The following is a 20,788-nucleotide window of genomic DNA, read 5'->3' as shown; positions in this document are numbered from 1 at the left end:
AAAGTACTTACTGACGTCTTGCTTAACTAACTCCTTGAGAAATGGACCAGGAGGTATCAACTGTCTCCGGACTCTCCTTTAAGAAATACTAGGTGGGGAAAGTACTAAAAAAAAGATATGTGACCAACCACAAAATTCTGTTTCTGTACAATGCTTGCTAACCTACCTGAATGCACCTGGGCAGCCTGTGTGCCAACCAGGATGCAGACCAAGCCTTAAAAACCTGACCCCTTAACACTTGGGGCTGGTCTCAGAAACTCCATGTTGGGACACTGAGGCAGTCGCTGGCTGGCTCTTCAAAGGGACTCTGCTGTGGATTTGGCTTGTTTGGCAGTGTGGTCTTTGTGGAACTCCTGGGCATAACAGTAGGAACCATTTGTTCATTCAACAAACATTTATTGAGTGCCTACAGTGTGCTGAACTCTGTCCTAGGCCCTGGGGACACCACAGGGAACACGAAGGTGCAGACCCCCTGCTCTCATGCAGCCCACACTCCAGTGGCTGAGATGTGGGTGGCAATGTGGCACATCAGACCTGCGGGTGCAGAGGAGCACTCGAGGAAGGGGGTGGGATGAGGCAGTCCTGGGGAGGCTGCTTTAGAAGGAAGGATGATTAAGGAGGACCTCTTGGAGGAGGTGTCATGGGAGCCGGGAAGGACTGGAGCAGGGCCCTGACTGATGCAGCCACGGAAAAAGCTTGGGAAGCACCGGCGAGGAAGGTACAGATGGAAGGTACACAGAGGCAAAGGCATTGAGCTGGGAAGGATGCTCACTTGTGTGAGGGACTGGACCGGGAGACTTGGAGGAGGATGGGCTGAGAGGAAGGCCCAGATGCCAGCTCCATGCCTAGCGCATAGCTGGTGTTCCCAGCACGCTCATCTTTAGGCCAGTGCCTCGTGCAGGGAAGGAAGATGGACTGTAATTAAACTGCTTGAAGCCTCTCTCCAGCTGGGGCTTTCTGGGGTTTCTCCAAGGCATTCAGAGAGAATAGTCCAGGCCCCCCACCCTTGCCTCGCTCCCAGCTGTGGCTGGTTTGGTGGGGTTGATGGCTGATGGTCACATGTTTATTTAGGGCCACATCAGCCAGCCATTATTCAGAAGGAAACAACAAACTGCGCACTTGGCCACTCGCAGCCTCTCACCCCAAAACCCAGGGGCCCTCAGACATGCTGGGCAGCCTAGGGCCCCTCAGAAGGTGTGTGGGTCTGGAAAAGGGGAGGTAGGAAGAGCCCCACGGTGCCTAAGATGCACACGAACACGAATACCCACAGGAACAGCCGGTCGACCACCATGGCCACGTACTTCCAGTCCTCAACGACCTGCAGGTAGACAGAGAGGCTGGTCACAGGTGCTGAGCCCTGGAGTTCTTCCTTCCCCCAAGTCAGGCCTCCACTATCTGGCCGGGGACCACCACGCTATGGGCTTGGAACCAAGTACTGGAGTGGCAAGATCTGAGTCCAAGGCTGGTCTCTCAGCTGGGCAACTCTGTGCCTCGCAGGGTGTCCTCCTCCTGCACAGGGCCCTGCCTGTCCTACACATTACATTGGAGGGACTGGGAACATGGGCTATATAGAAAAATTAGGAACATAAGAGGTCATTAATACTTGGTTATATAATAGAGGGGGATGATCCCTGAGAATTGCAAGGCCCTTTCTTCTCACCTTTATCCCCAAATCTCTACCTGAGTCAGTTCTGCCTAATGGAAGATTTGGGGCCCAACTAGCTCAGTGGGAGCAGGGCAAAGGGGGATTGAAGAACACCTGGAAATTATGCTGTTTAATTTGCTCTGTTCTATTCGCTGCAGTGTCTGTGTCCTGTAATTAAGAGCCAGTCTTCTCTTGCTGCATTATCTGGGTCTCTGTCTCTGTGTCTCTGTTTAGCACCTTCTCAGACCCAGCTGTGGGGTATGAGGTTGGCAGAGACCTGGCTGGCCTCCAGAGGCGCCACCACACACGGGCCTGCCTCCTTTGCACTGGGGGGATGCCCAGAGAGAGGCTCTTGTGCCCAGCATCCTGGCCTCCCTCCCCCATGGCTGTTTTCATGCCCCTGGCCTATGGTTCACACTGCATACATTCCCTGGTAGAGAGGGGCTGGATCAGAAGGCTCTGAAGATCAGTAGAGGCTTTGGAGCTAGAAATGTGGGTAGCAACAGGCAAGCTGATATCAGTGACCCAGTTTATCAGGGCCCTGTCAATGGTATGTGTGTGTACCCTCCAGGATAATCCTGCCAAGCCAGCCCCTCACGCCCAACCATACAGAACTGGGCACAGCACAGCTCCCCACACAGAGCACACCTTGGCTTTCTTTTTGTCGGTTCTAATTTCAAACAGCTTTCTCTGTGTGTGTGTGTGTCTGCACTTTCCCCCCTCTTTATATATTTTTGTGCTATTTATAGTGACCAGCTAATCACTAGGGTGGATGAAAGCACTGAAGATGAGAAATGGTATAGACTATCATAGGGGAGGCAGACTCTGGAAGGGAAGAAAACCTCTTTTCTCCGAGTAGACATGAGAAAGTCAATCAACCAGTAAGTCGCCAAGCATGCAGTGCAGGGCAAGGCACAGGAAGGGCTAGACAGTTCAAGGACTTCAGATTTAGGTGCAGGACCTGGCTCTGCCCTGTCTGCTGTGTAATGTGGGGCAAGTCAGTAAATCTCTCTGGGCCTTCCTTTCCCCATTGTAAAATGGGGGGTTCTAGTAAAAACCACTTCTCAGGGTTCCGGGCAAAGTTAGCAGTGACGTACATCAGCTCCTGGCAGAGCACCTGAAGTGACTGGAGTTTAATGAACACTGTTGGCCACTGTAACCATGGGGCCTGGCTCCTTCCCTCTAAAGGCTTGTAATTAATTGAGATAGAAAGAGCAGGAGGTCCATGAGGGCCAAGAGGGTACTGAGGTCAGTTTGAAGAGAGAGTTTAAGGTCGGTGCCAGCTTAGTTGGGGGTACAGGAGGCCAGTGCTTCTCAACCTAGAATGTGTACACACAACCCCAGGGATCTGGCTAAAGATTCTGCCTTTTGGATTTCTCTCCTAGAGATCCTGGCTCTATCAGGATGGGTGGACCCAAAGCTGCAGTTTGGAAAGTTGCCCAAGTGGTTCTCATTTAGCCAGAAAGGCCCCAAGTTGCACATTAATGTTTAGGAGCCAATGAATTAGGCGATGCTGAACTACTGAATGGTTTTAAACTAAAGAACAGCATGATCAAATTAATTTTTCAAAAGGTGAAATCTGAGTCCTATACAGTTGTGCTTCTCAAACTGGAATGAACCTAGGAATCTCCTGGGGCCCTGGTTAAAATGCAGATCCTGAGTTAGCAGGTCCGGGATAGGGCCTGAGATTCTGCATTTATAACAAGCACCTAAAAATGCGGTGATGCAAAGCTACTGGTCTGAGAACTACATTCAGAAGAATCTCTTGCATCCTATGTTCTATTTGTTGGCAATTCTCTTCATGCCTTTGCACAGTGCAATTCTGGAGCTTTTCCAGCCTGCTCTTTGCTCTCCTGCTAACTAATGGAATGCTGGTGCTTCCTTTGAGAATGCAGCTAGTGAAAAGATAGCTCAGAAAGATAAGAACAAGGAGATGTCCTCTTTTTTTCCAAGTAGCTGCAAAGGGGGAGACACCATGTTATGTGTTAAAAACCCATTCAAGAAGTCAGATGAGGTGTTGAAATAAGAACATTCACAAGAGTCTGAAACTTGTTCTCTTGCCTGGTACAGAAATGGGTATGAAAATTTCTGACATTGGCACATTCAGTGTAGTTATTATAAAATTGTCCTTGGAAGTATTACTTGTTCAAAGGAGTCATTTGAGATACCCAAACTCTAGCATTCATTGCTTTGTCCTCTGAACTTAACCTCTTTTTAAAAAAAATCTGTAACTCTAGTCATCCCACTTGATAATGTATTCCCCTGGTAACAATAATATTTTAATTGATATTTCCATACTCCTGCAAGCATTTTGAAATTCTGAAGAGGATGGGGCAGATATACCACCTACCTCCACACTGTGCCCCAGCACATTAGGTTTCCCTGAAGGCTGCAGAATCATTTCCCAGCCCACTGATAGCTTCCCATTTCCTCTCTTCTCTGCCCCCACAGCTTTCTCCAGCACCAGGGGTGCTTGCTCTGGCAAGCTGGCATAACCCAGAAGTACAGGGGAGCAAGGGTGGGGAGCTACCCTCAACCCATCAGGGATGGGAGTTGGTGAGTAAATATCCAGCCTCCCTCCAGGGGGATGATTCTGAGGCTTGATCCCAGAGGGTCTGCCAGAGGACTGAGCTCCAGAGGCCACAGCAGTACCCTACTCATTGATACCCTGCCCTGCCTTTCATCCTCTCCCTGTCTCACTCACCCTCCTTCCTCACTGATCTTCCAGGATCACCTTTCAAATAAACCTCCTGCAACAAATCTCCACCTCAGAGTCTGCTTGAGGAACCCCAAATAAATGAAAAAATATCCCTGGTACTTCCTCTCCCCCAGATCATGAAGGTATAATAAAACTCTTTTCAGTTCTAGACTTCTTATTCAGAGTTTGAGAGTCCCTGTTTCATGTGAATTTACTGTGGGAAGTGGGAAACCGGTGTTAACTATCTGAGCCCTTTCTGTCAGGCAGGTGGGCAGGGGTTACGACTAGCTAGTGACTCACACTCTGGTCTTGATCGTCACTCTTCATGTGCTGAGCAATGAAGCTGACGCCTTCTAATGCTTCCTGCACATCCTGCCGGAACCTCCCAGAGGACCTGAGCCGGAAATCCCTGGGGACCCCCGCAGGTTCCGAGCTGGCTGGAGACTTGGGAGCCACAGAGGCAGAGTTCACAAAGTACGTGGAGTTCCCGTAGAGGTTGGAAGGGCTGGTAGTGCCCATGGCAGAGGTGGCAGAGGATGTGGCTTCGGTCTTCATCAGGAATGACTGGCTAGGCTGGGGGGCCTGGGCCGGGCTGCTGTCGGGGCCAGGGCGCTTCATGAAGAGGAAGGTGGGCAGCTTGTGTAGAAAGCAGCGCTTGATCCAGGGTGCCATGGTGTGGGTGCTGGGTGAGCGGTGGTGCACGTTGAGCACGCAGACGCTGGTGACAATGGAGAAGGTGACCAGCACCATGGTGAACATGAGGTACTTGCCGATGAGCGGCACGTCCAGGGAGGTGGGTGGCACGATCTTGGAGATGAGCAGCAGGAAGACGGTGAGCGCCAGCAGCACGGAGATGCACAGTGTCATCTTCTCACCACAGTCGGAAGGCAGGTAGAAGACGAGGATGGCCAGGGAGGTGATGAGCACGCAGGGGATGATGAGGTTGATGGTGTAGAAGAGTGGCTTGCGTTTGATGATGAAGTCGTAAGTCACATCCACATAGCTGGGGTCCTGCGGGTTCACTGTCCTTCGTCCAGGGAGGGCCACTATGTCCCACTCACCGCTAGGGGTAAAGTCATCCATGCTGGCCATGGGTGACATAAGGACCATGTCGATCTCTGTGTGGTCATAGGTCCAGGAGCGGAACTTGAGGGTGCAGTTCTGCTGGTCGAAGGGAAAGTGCTTCACCTCAATCTTGCAGGCGCTCTTGTAGATGGCAGGGGGCAGCCACTGGATGCTGCCATTGGAGTGCACCACCACATTCGTGTAGACGGACACCTCGTAGGTCCCATCGGCGCTGGGGTGGAATCAGGCATGGAAAACATTGTGAAACCCAGAGACAAGGCCTGGCCCATCCTCAGGACTCACCAAAGAGCCCTTTGGGGTTATTTCCCATCGATCACCCACCCTTTCCACCTCCCATGCCTCCACTGAAAGGGGCCTGCTTTTCTCGGCAACTATGTGGTAGAGCGAGCCGTACTGTGGAGCACTCTGAAGGCTTCATACAGAATAGCTCTTTAAGCCTTACCACAGTCCAGTGAGGTAGGTTTTATTATTCTCCCCATTTTACAGACGGTAAGGCCAAGGCCCAGAGTAGTTAAAAGTGACTTCTTCAAAGTTAGAAAACTATTAAGCAGTATAGCTGAGATTTGAACTTAGGCCTGTGTGTTCCTGGACCACACACTCTCAATCATTTCATGCTACATACTGCTAGTATAATTATGACCCAAGAAGAATCTCTTTAGCTCCCTTTTTAGCTCCTAAGATATTTGTGCATAGTAAGTCAGTGCTACAACAGCCAACACCAACACAGCAACCGAGGCTCACAAAGATGGTGTGGAGGACAGAAAGGGCCCCGGGTAGAGGTGATACCCCATTGGTAACTGAGGGCATTGGCTCTGCTTGTCTCTCTTCCTCTTCCAGCTTGATGCCTTTAAGTCTGTGTGAAGCACAGATGGGGCCCAGGGTTGGACTTAGGCCTGTATGACCCCTAAGGGCTGGGACTGCTTCCCTGGCCTGGCTATCACCAGGCCTTGGCCAACCTTTGCCACTTACTTGTTGTAAAGCACAATGTCGGGCAACCAGATGCGTTTTGCTGGGATCCTCAGGATGTTCACACCCTCATAGCGAGAACTATTCCAGGCCAGGCGATAGTCAGTCCATTCCTGAACAGACAGGCAAGGCCCTGTCACTTGTAGGTCCACTGCCACCAAAGGGCAGCCCTGGAGGGAACATCTTCTGGCCCTGCAGGACACTTACCTGTTTCAGCCAGACATTGGTGGTCATGATCTGTTCTCGTTCATTCTGAGAAGGGAAATGGAGCTATTAGTTCACAGGGAAGGAGGAGCCCTTGCATTAAGGAACTTGCTTTATCATGGAAAAGACTCTGAGCTCCAGGCCCATGTGATCAACTGCCTCTCCAACATCTCTTGGCTGCCTCAAAAGTATTTCACCCACACCATGTCCAAGACAAAGCCCATGATCTTCTCCCACACCTTTTTTGACATTGCTGTCTTGGTGCATGGTAGCCCGAGCCACCGAGCTCCACAATCCAGTAACTGGGGAGCTGATCTGACACCCTGCTGTCGAACCCATCAGTAAAGTCCCATAGCTTTTATCTCCCATGTGCGTCTCAAATTCATCTGCTGATCTCCATCTCTCCTGCCACCATCACCTGTCACTTGGATGGCTACAGTAGCACCCTAACTGCTCTTCCTGCACTGCCCTAGCCTGCCTTTAGCCTGTTCCAGGGGAATCCTTTTGAAACCTCAGCCCCTTAGACTATGTTGCTCTGCCCAAACCTCTGCCACTTCCTCATCTCATCCAGAGCCAAAGTCAAAGTCTCCCAGACTCCCAGAGTCTCCAGGCCCCAGTGATCCCCTACCCAGCCCTCCTCGTTAGTTCTGTAACCTTACGTCTCAGCGCTGTGCTGTTTGCTCCTCCCAATCCTGCTATGCTCTTTGCTTCTGCCTTTGCACACACTTCTCCCTTTTCCTAGAAATCCACCCAGACGACTTCTTCCCTTTCTTCAGGTATGAAATGTCAGAAATGTCAACTCAGAAATGTCACCTGGTCAGATGGTCAGAGACGTCTTCTTCAACCTTCCTGCATAAACTAGCACCCCAGACTCTTTTTCTCTTTCTTTTACCCTGACTTATTTTTCTTCATAGCACTTATCACCCCAACCCTGTTTATCTATTTGTGTGTTGTCTACTACTTCACACTAGAATCTAAGGACTCTGAGGAAAGAAGGCACCTAGAAGCATACCTGGGAGGTGTCAGATACTCAGTAAGTATTTTTTGAATGAATACATCAATCTTATAATAATCCAGGCTACCATCATGCATCTCTCACCCAGACCACTAAAGATCTCCACACTGATATATGTCCGTTCTTTGTTTTTTTATTTTATAAGCATGAAACAAAGCTTATTGAGGAAGAGACAGACAGGCTTACACAGTAAGAAACCTTATAAAGCAGAATACTTTTGCTATAGATAGTGAACGGGCCTCCATTGGGACACAGACCTCTGAAGAGGTCTGATGTATGTCTGTTCTATACACCACCACAACACACACACACACACACACACACACACACACACACACACCTGTTCTTCCTATGCAGCCAGAATGAACTTTCCAAAATTCCTGCCCATTTCCCCCCTCAATCTTATCCTTGGCTTCCTTCACATATAGAATAAAAATCTAACTCCTTCACAGTGTCTACAGGGTCTTGTCAACTTTCCAAGCCTCTTTTCACCTCCCTGTGCATCTTTATTCTGTGCACCATGCCCACTGGCTTTCTTTACTTCTTTGAATGTGCCTCATGCTTTCACTCTGTACTATTTTTCCTGCCTCTTCTTTATCAAGATAACTTCCTAATATCACCTTGACAGTCACTTCCTCAGGGAATCTTTCTTGAACTCTCAACTGGGTAAGACTGTCAATAAGATAAGGTTGGGCCATCAATAATAGAAAGGCACAGTAACACAGGCATGGCTGAAATAAAGTACAAGTTTATATCCTTCTCATGTTAACAGTTCGGATCTATACAGTGGTTCTGCTCTATATAGTCCTTGAGTATCCAGGTTCCTTCCATCTTTGTTTTTTGTTGTTTTTTTTTTTTTTGAGACAGTCTCACTATGTTGCCCTCGGTAGAGTGCTGTGGCATCACACTCACAGCAACCTTTAACTCTTGGGCTTTAGCAACTCTCTTGCCTCAGCCTCTCAAGTAGCTGGAACTACAGGCATCTGCCACAACGCCTGGCTATTTTTTGTTTGTTTGTTTTTTGTTTGTTTGTTTTGCAGTTGTCATTGTTGTTTAGCAGGCCTAGGTCAGGTTTGAACTTATCTGCCTTGGTATATGTGGCCAGTGCCCTAACTACTGAGCAACAGGCACCGAGCCAACAGCTTTGTTTTCTACCAAAGAAAAGTGAGTATGGTCCTTGTCTCCACAGTCCAAGATGACTCCTGGAGCCCCAGTCATAACATCCACATTCCAGTATATTTAGAGGAAGAATAAGAGGTGGAGGTAGGGAAGAAAGATACATGCCAATTTTCTAGTTTTGATTTGAGTATTTAGGCCATTTACATTTAATGTAGTTGCTCAACTATTTGTGTTTAAACCTACCATCTATTTTCTATTTGTTCCCTTTTCTTTCTTTTCATGACCTTTAAAGATTAATTATTATTCCATTTCTCCCCATATTAATGTGATTCTTATTTTAATAGGTACCCTCAGGGCTACAATATATATACTCAATTTTTTAGACTATAGTATAAATTATTACTTTTAGCAGTTCTAAAGTAAGACAGCACTTTAGAACATTTTAACTCCATCTAACCTGTCTTGACTTTTGGGATACTATTATCATGTGTTTAGTTCTACATAGAGTTGAATCTCTGCAAGATATTTTTATTGTTTTATAGTGTCAATGAGTGTAAAATCATCCATATATTTATCTCTTCTGATGTGCTTCATTCTTTCTTATATATCTGTGTTTCCAGCTGGAATCACTTTCTTTAAATGAAACCTCCTTTAGCATTTCATTTACTGGATCTCCTGGCATTAAATTCTTTATTTTGAAAAACAGAGAATTAAAAAAAAAAATCTTTGTGGCTCAAGGAGTAGGGCGCCGGTCCCATATGCCAGAGGTGGCGGGTTCAAACCCAGCCCCGGCCAAAAAAAAAAAAAAAAAATCTTTATTTCACATTCATTTTTAAAAGGTAGCTCCAAAACCCTTGTCTAATTCTAGGTTTGCTGGAGTTTTTTCTATAGTACTTTAAAAAATGGCATTCTATTTTCTGGCTTTTCCCCATTTTTTAGCTGTTAGTCTTGCTATTGCTCTTGGGGTTTTGTTTTTATTTTCTATCTTTTTTCTGGATGCTCTTAAGATTATCTCTTAGTCTTTGGTTGTCAGGAGTTTGAGTATGATGTACTTGAGTTTGCTTTTCTTCGTGTTTATTACTCACAGGGTTCATATAGTCTCTTGAATTTGTAGCTTAATATCTTTGGTCAGCTTTGGAAAGTTCTCAACCAGTATCACTTCAAATATTGCTTCCATCTTATTATCTTCCTTTTGGAATTCTGAATACACATGTCAAACCTTTTCTCAAAAAAAATCATATACCATATTATCTTCTTTTCTATATTTCTCATCCTTTTTTTCTTTCTATGGTTTTAGATGTTTGCTATTAACCTCTTTTGCAGTTAACTATTCATCTCTTCTGCTATCTATGACCAATTACTATTAAATCTATCCAATGAATTTTTTCCAATGAGCTTTAAAGATTTTACATGTTTTTAGTTTGAAATTTACCTTATGTATATATATACACACAACACACACATACACACACATATATAATTACTAGTTCTCTGGAGAAATTCTGAATCATTGTAATTTTCTTGAACGTATTAACATCAGTTATTTTTCTTTTTTTTTTTTTTGGTTTTTGGCTGGGGCTGGGTTTGAACCCGCCACCTCCGGCATATGGGACCAGCGCCCTACTCCTTGAGCCACAGGCGCCGCCCATCATCAGTTATTTTTCTTAAGGAAAATTTATTTATTTTAAATTGTGGTAAAGCACACTTAACATAAAATTTACCATGTTAATGGCTTTTTTTTTTTTTTTGGGCAGTTTTTGGCTGGGGCTGAGTTTGAACCCGCCACCTCTGGCATATAGGGCTGGCGCCCTACTCCTCTGAACCACAGGTGCCACCCCTAATGGCTGTTATTTTAAAGTCTATGTCTGAGGACTTTAATATCTGGATGATCTGTGTGTCTGTTTCTGTTACCTTTTCCTCTTGATCTTTTGTCATTGTCTTGTCTTACCGCATGCTTAGTGAATTTTTATCTGATTTTATCTTTCTCTGGAAAGAACTGACTTTGGATTTATGGCAGGTGGTTAGAGTATGGAACAGATTACCTTAACACAGTCTGAGACTGAGCTGGTTCAGAGCAAGTTTTAGTTTTTGTGAGGCTGACCCTTCTAGGGTCCCCATCAAGGTCTCATTTCCTTAGTGGGACCCAAACTCCCATTGTGTCATTTCAGCCCTGTGAGAGTGCCAAACATTTAGCCAGGCTTCCCAGCCTCTTAGTGCTCAGTTTTTTAGCTTCTTGGCATATACCCGTCATCAAATGTGGGGGGAAAGCACCACGGGCTATCAAGGTCACCTCCTGGACATTGGCCACTCAAGTCCTGGTTAACATATTTTCTTTGGAGGCATTTTTTCCCAACTTTTCTAATTGTTCTTGTGGAGAAGTTAGCTGCAACAAGCTACTCTGCCATTGCTGAAAGTTGAAAACCTTCAGCTGTCTTTAAAAAAAAATTTTTTTAATTGAGATATAATTTATGCACATTGAAACACACAACTCTTGAGTGTATAGTCAGTCAGTTTTAAAGATTATATTACCCATGTAACACACCTCCTTTGAAATTACAGACCATTTACATTATCCAGAAAGTTCATGTATGCCTTAGTCCCCCCACACTCCCTTCACTCCTGGCAGCTGCATATCTGAGGACATTGTTGTAGGACTCCTGCCTCCCCAAAAGAGCTGCTTCAAAAACCCACTGTCCTATTCCACCCTAAATCTCTGCCTGCTCTCTAGAAATCTCGATTTATAAAACTTTTTTGTTTTATTTTAGAGATGACATCTCACAGGTGGGTGCCACTGAGCCTGGCTAGAAATTTCCATCTTTAAACTGGTTGCATCTATAACCCACCCTTCTCAAAAAACAAACCTTGAAGCATAAAAGGAACCCTCGCCACCAAAACCTAACATTAATATTTACTCTATGCACAAGCTTCTGGGAATTTGACAGTTTACAGTGATATTTTCAGGGGTGGGGCTGGTGGCTGTGTCCCCTCCTCCTTCTGGTAGCCTCTATCACCCCACAGGGTCCAAAAGCAGATCTGGCAGGGGCAGCAAAGCCTGGAAGCACAGCAGAGCTGCCTGCCTGTTCACCCTCACCAGGGGTGGCAGCTGCATGGCCGCAGCTGGGCTCAGGTCATTAAGCAAGAAGCCCTTGGCTGAACAATAATGGACCAGCCTGGGTGAGACCTGGCTGAAAGCCCTTATTCCTTCCAGTCCACCTGCGCCTGTCTGCAAAGGGAGAGGGACAAAGAGTACAAAGCTCCATAGTCCTCCCCAGTCTTGGGCTGTGCTTCCTCGTAGGGGAGGGAGCCAGCCACTAATTTGGCCAAAGCCTCTTTGAGGATTTGAGGAATAGATTTTTGGGGGCCAATTGTGCTGGAGAGGGAGGCTGGAGATTAAGAAGACCATCATCCAACCATATGAAGTTCAGCCCCCTTGGTCACCTCCCTCCCCAGTCACTGGACACAGTGCTCTGCAACTCTCCCCTGTGAACAACGCCCCCAGAGTTGCTTCTAGGGACAGGGCTCAATGGGCCATGGTTCCCTCAGATGCCCCGAACTCAGAAACAGCAGAAGGGAGAAGGGAATTCCCTGGCACCTCAGTCTTCCTCAGCACCACCCACCCCTGCCCCACAGCCACCTGAATGCTGCAATTCCTCCTTTACCTTCCTACAGCAACCATCCTCACCCACCTGCCTCTGGTACTGCTTCTACACCTAGGCTTCTGTACCAGTCAATACCCCCCCACCTGGTTCTTATTTCCCCCTGAAAATAGGAGGGGAAATCTGTTGAGCAGGCTGGGGAGAAGTGTGGTGGGGCTGTGAGTATAAAGAGGAGCAGCTTAGAGTTGTATTGGAGACCCAGCTGAGCAGAGTCTGTGGCAGTCCCACTGGCTATCTACCCAGTGGTCATCTTGCTCCCACCCTCCTTTCTTCATTGTTGACAAAACCATGATTTCATTAAATACTGGATACCCAAGACATTTGGGAGTCTTCCTCTGGCCTCCTTGCCATGTATTGGTAAGTCTAAGCCAACTACAGTAATTTCATTCCAATGAAATTCCATTTCATTCCAGGTAATGAAATCCTCATTACCTGGCCAATGTCTAGGTAAGACTTGACATGAGCTATACCTCTGGCCAATGAGACATAGGGGCTGCCTGAGAGGGCAAGTCTCTGGGAAGTTTTCCTTATACTCAGAAAGGAACCCCAAAAGTGGATTTGCCACTTCTTGCCATGTTGTCACCTAGAGATTTTGTTTGGAGCAATGGCCACCATCTTGTGACCATGAGGATAAAACAAGAGCAATGCAGAATCTTGATAATATTGGCAATGACCAAGAGTCCTGACATCCGTGAATGAATTAACCAACCCTGAAATTGTTGGCTAGTTTGTTTGTTTGTTATATGATATAATACATGTCCTAATATTTTAGCCACTCTTAGGTGGTTGTTCTATTACTTGAAGCCAAGGCATTTTAATTGATACTGAGATCATGTATTTGCAAGTGGCTGCAAACTGTGGAACTAGGATGCACAAAGTGAATAGGACATCCCAGGAAACAAGAACAGCACGTGCAAAGGCACAGATGGTGTTTTTGGAATGAAAGAATCATAATTTAGAGGCAGGATCAGGACCTTCAAAGTTTAGGCAAATTTCTTAATTTGTGGATATGAAAAAAGATCAGGTGAACAATCTGGGACCTTGCCCAGAAATCTGGGCAATGCCAGAAATAAAACTCAAGCTGCCCGACTCTTAGCTCTGCACACTGAATGGCCACCCTTTCCCCCAGACCCTGGCAGAGGCACTGAAAACCCAGCCTGCTTCTCCGCCTAAGCCTCAGTCCCACCGGCCCTCTGCACCTACCACGCTGATGAGTTGGGCCAGAGAGAGCTGCAGGTGGATGGAGATGAGCTGCGCAGAACTGGTGGCTGGGCGGATCAAGTTGTTGTAACGGGTTTTGTTCAGAAGGTCATCCATCAGCTTCTCCTCAGCATTGGCCATGCGACACTTCCCTGTGAAAACACACAATCAGGCCTGCTGGGCCCTCTCCCAGCTGGCCCCCCTGCAGCTGATGGCAATGAGGAGGAGAGCTCAGAGGGTCAGAGAGCAGAGGGTTGCTGGGCTGAAGCAGTGAAGGTGCTGGCAGGCCTGCTTCTTCTTGGGGGTTCAAGTTAAATAACTTCAAGACAGAGCTCTGCCCCTCGATGTCACCTCTTTCTCCTCCTATTCCTGAATGGCATCCTACACTTTAAACATCTAGTTCCCAAACTGGGCATTTCTTCCTGACCCCTCCCTTGGTTTATCCAAGTGGCCACCGAGTCCTGTCTGTTTTGCTTCCCAAGTCCCCCAGTCTGTCCTCTCAGCTCCACTGCTACATCTGTGGCCCCAGCTCACCACTCCTGGGCAATCAGGTAACTTCCCTGCTGATCTCCCACCTCCTTTCTGGCCCTGTTGTCCATGTACTATGCAATGCCAGAGTGGTCTTTTTGTAACAAACTGGACTAGGGCCCTTCCCTACCTTTCAAGGCCTTTTGCCTGGGCACTGGCTCATGTTTCTCCACCTGATTTTCTCCCACCTATCTCTACTACAGGCTCTCTACATGCAGGCCATTCATCCCTGACCGCCTGCCTTTCCCATGTGGCCTTTACCATCTCACTTCTTGATCTTTGGACACGTCTGTCAGTATTTCCACCAGCCCTCCAGCCATCAGATATCTGAGTGTCTATCGTGTACCAGGCATTGAGCTATGTGCTTGGGAAAATGGCAAGCAGAGTACCAGAAACAGTCCCTGCCACCAGAGAGCTCACAGTGAGGGGGGTTGGGAGGAAGCACTGTTATGCACACGAGTGCTGTGTGCAGAACTGGGTGTGAGGTGGTGTTTTCTGTAAGAGGAAACAGCACTGAAATGAGGGATTTTCTGGGCTCAAACTTAGACCTCCAGAAAACCTGGTCCCTCTAAGACACCAAATGAGGGGGTCCAGCTGGCAGTTGGCTCCTGGTCTGGAGCTTAAAGGAGAGGTTTTTAGCTCAGAGCCATATTCAAGACCCAGCTGTAATACGGCTCCTGCAGCCGAGATCTGACCCGCTTCACATCCTAGATCTCTTGCCGGGTGGTATTTGGGTCTTTGTCTCAGCTCACTCACATGTGTAGGAGTGAAGGTGAGGTTCAGGGATTTGAACTTGTATACTGTGCTGTCCTCACAGAGAATATTTTAGGTGTAAGTGTAGGTGGCACCTCAGAAAGATGGAGACTCAGAGGAGTCAAGGACACCTAAGCAGGAGAGCCCAGGAGCAGAGTTGAGCAGAGGAAACACAGGTGGGGCAGGAAAGCAGGTGAGAGGATCAGGGAAGAAGGGAGGCTGAAGAGGTGGCGGTGGGGATGCCGGCAGGGGCTCAACAGGCTCAGGAGTGGGATTGCCTCTTAGGAGCCATTTCAGGGAGTCTTACCAAGCCCCTCCCTCTTTGGGTGGGGCCGGAGGGCCTGGAACAGGGATGCTCAACTGAGCAAATCTGAGGTGGACTCTCCAGTGGGTGCTGGGCTAGACGTATAGCTGTGGGGAGCAGCCGCCACCCTGCCTACACCATGAACTTTCCAACTCGCTGCCTATCTGGAGCAGATGCAATATTTAGTGCCTTGTTAAAGATGCTCATAGTGCACCTGCTGCCTGCTGTCCCTCCCCCAGACTGCCCTGGGCTCTTCAGAGGGGGGGGTCCTATGGATACTTGGCCTAGATTTTGAGCCCTGCCTCGGGTGCCCTGGACCCCTTTCCTGAGGCCAGCCTCTTGCATACCTTGGAAGCCAGACCATAGCTCTAGGCTATGCTATATTCGGGTCCCTCCCACAGCCCTTCTTTAATATGCCTATTTGGATCGACCCCTCATTTCATAGAGAAGGGTATCTCTTGCTCAAGCCCATCTGGTAGGTCTGAGGTAGCTCTGTGATCAGAATCTGCAGCTCCTAGCCCCCAACCCAGCAATACTGGGAGAAGCTGGATCCCACATCTCTGAAGTCTCAGGAGGCCAGTCTTGGACCCCAGGAGTCCAGGGCTGCTCTGTAATCTATGGGGGCAGGTATTCCAGCTCTGAGCCCACCTGATATGTTCAGATTGCTCATCCTTGGACCTGTCTCTCAGGCATTCAGCTGAGCCTGAGGGACTCAGTTATGGGCTCCAGAGTTAGAGGTTCCCAGATCTTAGATCGTTTGGCCCAACCCTCTGTTTCTTTTTTCTTTTTTTTTTGCAGTTTTTGGCCAGGGCTGGGTTTGAACCTGCCACCTCTGGCATATGAGGCCGGCGCCCTACCCCTTTGAGCCACAGGTGCCGCCCCCCTCTGTTTCTCAACTGGGGAAACAACTGAGACCAATGAGGGGAAGGAACTTTCTCAAGGACCCCCATAAGTCAGGAGTAGAGCCAGGTTTAGGAGCCTGTTTCAGACAGAGGCCCTTCCCTGACCTTCTTTAGGGCCTTGTTAACTCCCCTGTAAGGATTCTGTCCCTGCATAGGCCAAAACTGGTGTTGTCCAAAGCAAGTGTGTGCCTGTCACTATGCCTGTGTTTGTACTTGTGAGTGTGGGGCAGGGGTGGGGGTGAGGGGCAAGAATGAACCACAGAGCTGCTGGGTATGGGACTCTCTCCCCCTGCCCACACGAAGAGGGTGGGAGAAGCCCAGCTCAGCACGATGTTGAAGCTTATCCAATCTGCTGCTTAATGCCTTCCAATTCTGCTGGGCTCAACAGACAAGGGACTGGCCTTTCATCCCCAGCTGACAGGGGCAGTTCAGAATGGTTGGAAGCTTCTTGGATAAAGTTGAGGGGAGGGGTCACATCCCAGCCCATGGGCCTTCGGAGTTAAAACAGAGAGGCCACCACTAGGGGTCAGCCATGATCCAAGGATTCTGATGAGGCTTGGGCTCACCAGCTTCAGAAGCCTTTTCTGGAAAAACTGCTCCCCTACAAAAAGGGGTTAACAATCTGAGAGGAAACTGTAGCTAGAATTCTAAACTGTGTAAGTGTGTCTAATCTGAAAAAAAATAGTTAATCTAAAAAATCTATATTGAAGATATACCTATTGTTTTGGAATACAGAAAACAATGGTTAACCGAATCTTATTGGCAAGTGGGCACCAGGAAAAAGCAGAGTGATTTTCAGCTTGGGGTGTGTCCTTAACTGAGGAAAGGAACATAAGATTTGTGTTCATTAAAAGGAAGCTATGAACTTTTTTTAAAGTTGAGATTTTATCTTTTATAAAGAGTGTAAAATAAAAGGTTAACATTTCTCCAGTCATCTGCATAACTCACCTGGATGCTTGCATAAATGCAGATTCCCAGCCTGCATTTTCAGATATTGATTCTGTGAGCCTAGGGCAGGGTGGTCTGATGCAGGCTGCCCCAAGATCACACCTAAGAATCACTGCAAGTGGCACACACACACATCCGAGTCCCCACATATACAGGAAGGGGATATCATCTCCATAGACCAGATGGGGAAACTGAGGCTCAGAGTGGGCAAAAGAATGGCACAGGGTCGGCTCGGTGCCTGTGGCTCAAGCGGCTAAGGCGCCAGCCACATACACCTGAGCGGGTGGGTTTGAACCCAGCCCAGGCCCATCAAACACCAATGACGGCTGCAACCAAAAAATAGCCAGGCGTTGTGGCAGGCGCCTGTAGTCCCAGCTACTTGGGAGGCTGAGGCAGGAGAATTGCTTGAGCCCAGGAGTTGGAGGTTGCTGTGAGCTGTGAAGCCATAGCACTCTATCCAGAGTGATAGCTTGAGGCTCTGTCTCAAAAAAAAAAAAAGAATGGCACAGGGTCACCCAGCAAGTAGTAGCATATTCACAACACACATACTGTGTGTGGACACCATCTCTGATGAGAGCTCCACTTCCCTTTAGGAACTTCGTATGCCTCCCCTCCTACATCCTGCATACTCTTTGGTGGGTTTCTGTCCAAGGAAGAAGCAATCCTGGTCCTTTAGGACAACTGGGGCATGGAAGAAAAGCTTGGGTCAGAGCATAGGAGCTGAAGCAGCCCTTGGAACTCAGGTGGGGAAACTGGCTGCAAGAAAGCAATTGTCTCCACGTCTGAACTCTGCTTGAAGAAGGGTTGATTAGAGACCCCACCTTCCTGAGTAGCAGGCTCCACTTCACCAGCCCAACCCTCAGCCAGGCTGGCCAACCCTCAGGGGCTGTGTGACCAGTGGTGGTGGTGCCATAAAATACATTTCCTGGGAGAGCCACTCCCAAAGTGCAAAACATCTCAGGGCTGGTGATTTGGGCAAGCCCTTCTCGGGCTGGGCTAAGGTGTCCCATCTCTACAATACCTGTGTTGGAGGCGACTTCCCCTGAAGCAAGCAGCAGACTCACTCCCAGGCGCCCACACGGCCCAGGTTGCTGGCTGCTCTGTGCTCACTCTTTCAAGAAAGTCACACCAGGGGCGGGCGTGGTGGCTCACGCCTATAATCCTTGCACTCTGGGAGGCCGAGGCAGGTGGATTGCCTGAGTTCGGGGGTTCGAGACCAGACTGAGCAAGAGCAAGACCTCCGTCTCTAAAAATAGCCAAGCGTGTGGCAGGTGCCTGTAGTCCCAACTATTTGGGAGGCTGAGACAAGAGGATCACTTGAGTCCAAGAATTGGAGGTTGCTGTGAGCTATGACACCACTCTACCGAGGTCGACAGAGTGAGACTCTGTCTCAAAAAAAGTCTCGACTTTTTCCAAATGGAGCCTTGGCCCTCCCTGTCTGTCCAGGTCTGCCCCGGGAGTCCGCGCACCCCTAGCCTTTCTTGCGCTGGGGATGACAGTGGCTGCCTGCAGAGCCGGTGCCCCACAGCCAGTTGCCCCAGCCCACAGCCAGCTGCCCCAGCCCAAAGAGCTCGCCGCGGAGCGTGGCTCCGGCCCTCGCGGCGGCCCCCACTGCAAACTCGCAGACCCACCTCCCAGGCCCGCCCCCGCTGCCCTACCCACGCCCTCGGCCGGCCGTAACAACCTCGGGCCACTAGCCTGGGCGCAGGGTACCCTCCCTTTCCTCCCACCTGTGGCCAGTCCTGCGCGGCCCAACCCAACCCAACCCACGCGCCCCTCCTTCGTCCCCGAGCAGAACTCACCGCGTCCGCAGAGGGCGACCAAGCAGAACAGGAGGAGCAAGGACTGCGCGCCCCTCATGGCGGGCGGGGGCGGGGTGGCAGCCGCCAGCTCTGCTGCCGAATTGCGGGTCACTGGAGAGTCGCGAGGAAGCACTGAGAGAACTCGTCTTGGTCCCCCAAGGTCTGAACGAGCGCTGGCGGCGGTCACTAGGACCCCGCGGAGAGCCCCGCCGAGCCCCGCCCACTGTTCCCATCGAAAGAGTGTGGGTTGTCGGCGGGTGGCTGGGCTCGGTACTTCCCGACCTGCTCAGGCTTCCCAACCATCTGCCAAGGGAGTCGGGCAGGACAGCGCCTGCACCCTTTGTACAGTCGGGAGACTGAGGCCTCGAGGGGAGCAGAGGCTAGTGCAGGCTGCCTCTGCTGTTCAGGGAAGTGAATGTGCTCTGGTGGGGAATCCCGGGCCTTTGTTGTCACCGCAAACTCAGGCTGGCGGAAGAGTGGAGGCGCTTTGGGAAAATGAATGATCTTAAGTTCATACCCATGGAGTTGGCTGAAAGAAAGGACACTGCCAGGAGTGAGCCAAGGAGAGGGGGCACTGCTATCTGCTCACATTTTCCAGGAAGGCACCTAGGAAAAGTGTGTGGAATTTGGGAAGGTGAAACCGCTCAGGGTCCCTTCACCCAGCCTGGGGACTGAGGAAGGGAGCAGGGTTAAGGGGAGGGGATGGGCCAGAGGGGCTGGCTGTGTCTTGCTCTGTGGGCCTGCTAACCTGGGCTGACCAGAGACAGCTCAGCTAACTCAAGACTCAGGCACACCCTTCTCCCAGCCAGGTGGTCGTCACCAAGTTTTGGAATCAGTACTATAGCTTTGGGCCTTGGGAGATATCACAGGACAGTTGTCAGCACCAGGGAACCCCCCCCCACCTCCGGCCACCTGCCTCCTCTATTGGGGTTCCAGAAAGACCTCTGACAGCTTCCTGTAATCCATACACTCCTTCTCCCTCTCATTCCAGCCCCACATCCTCCCCTGTGTGGGCCCCAACAGGCAAATCTAACAACTCAGGAACAAAGCGGGAAGGGCAGGTTCTGGGGAAGTGATCACCTAAAAAAGGCAACTTTGCCACCTTCTCTCCAGGACTTTCAGTCTTGCTTTCCTATTGCTTCTTCCAACATCTTTTTGCTATAATCTAATTTGATTATATAATCAATATAATCTAATTTTTTTTCTTTAAAAAAGAACACTGTTGTAATGCAGCTGCCTCCCCCCTTAGGATGGTTTGGAGAAATTAGGCTTGAGAGAATCCTCTCTTGTCCAAACTGCAAAAATAATATGTGAGATATATAAAGTGAATAATAAGATATAGCCAGGCTGAAAAATGAGATCATCATCTCCATGAATCAAAACCAGAAAAGAAATGCAAAGTCTGGGGCCTGTCAGGCTTTGGAAGCTGAAAACAGTGGCAAATCTTTTGGGGCAAAAGACTCTGGGCTATAAGCTGATAGTTTGGGTGTACCCAATCCTTGAAAGGATGCAGAGAGCAGGAAGTCTGCTGCCCATGTGTGGTCTGTAGCCTTGGCTTGATAGGATGTCCAATATGCCACAGGATAGGTGCTTCGACATGCCATAAAACAGTGTTTTTCAGCCTTTTTTAATCTCATGGCGCGCTTGAACCTATAGTTAAACCTCTGCAGTACACTTAAATTATGTTGATCCCAAAAAAGAGTAAAGAAAAGAATATACTTACTGCGCTTTGAAGTTCCTTTGAAAATAATTTAATTAATGATCTTTAAAGTTTGTTGTGGCACACCCAAAATACTCTCATGGCACACCAGTTGAAAATCACTGCCGTAAAATCTGGAGGCAACTATAAAACTGTAAGAGCTAGGTAAGCAAAGATGAGAGGGTAGAAGAAAAAGAAGGAGGGAGGAAATAAAATATCTGTTCAAAACATCCTTCACTTGTGCCACAGAGTAAAGGAAGTGC

At 48.7% G+C, this 20,788-nt stretch overlaps 1 protein-coding gene across 1 annotated transcript; it reads right to left on the bottom strand.

Annotated features, from left to right (window-relative positions):
- Positions 1-422: 422 nt before the first annotated feature.
- Positions 423-19,094, bottom strand: CHRNB4 (cholinergic receptor nicotinic beta 4 subunit). Its single transcript, XM_053594192.1, has 6 exons — positions 18,827-19,094; positions 13,593-13,741; positions 6,603-6,647; positions 6,399-6,508; positions 4,644-5,640; positions 423-1,318 (listed from the first exon to the last, which is right to left on the bottom strand). The coding sequence occupies exons 1-6, from the start codon at positions 18,882-18,884 to the stop codon at positions 1,178-1,180; spliced, it is 1,500 nt and encodes a 499-aa protein (XP_053450167.1). The 5' UTR covers positions 18,885-19,094; the 3' UTR covers positions 423-1,177.
- Between the last annotated feature and the right edge of the window lie 1,694 nt (positions 19,095-20,788).

Source organism: Nycticebus coucang, chromosome 6 (assembly GCF_027406575.1).
Source record: "Nycticebus coucang isolate mNycCou1 chromosome 6, mNycCou1.pri, whole genome shotgun sequence".
In the NCBI taxonomy this organism is placed as follows: Eukaryota; Metazoa; Chordata; class Mammalia; order Primates; family Lorisidae; genus Nycticebus; species Nycticebus coucang.
Note: the sequence above shows the minus strand (reverse complement) of the source record. Positions and strands in the feature narration are given on the sequence as shown.

Coding starts and splice junctions, on each gene's coding strand:
- CHRNB4 (XM_053594192.1), bottom strand. CDS start 18,884: ATGAGGGGCGCGCAGTCCTTGCTCCTCCTGTTCTGCTTGGTCGCCCTC. Junction 6,648..13,592: donor TGGCCCAACTCATCAGCGTG/GTAGGTGCAGAG, acceptor TTCCCTTCTCAG/AATGAACGAGAACAGATCAT. Junction 1,319..4,643: donor GTGACGATCAAGACCAGAGT/GTGAGTCACTAG, acceptor GTCTACCTGCAG/GTCGTTGAGGACTGGAAGTA.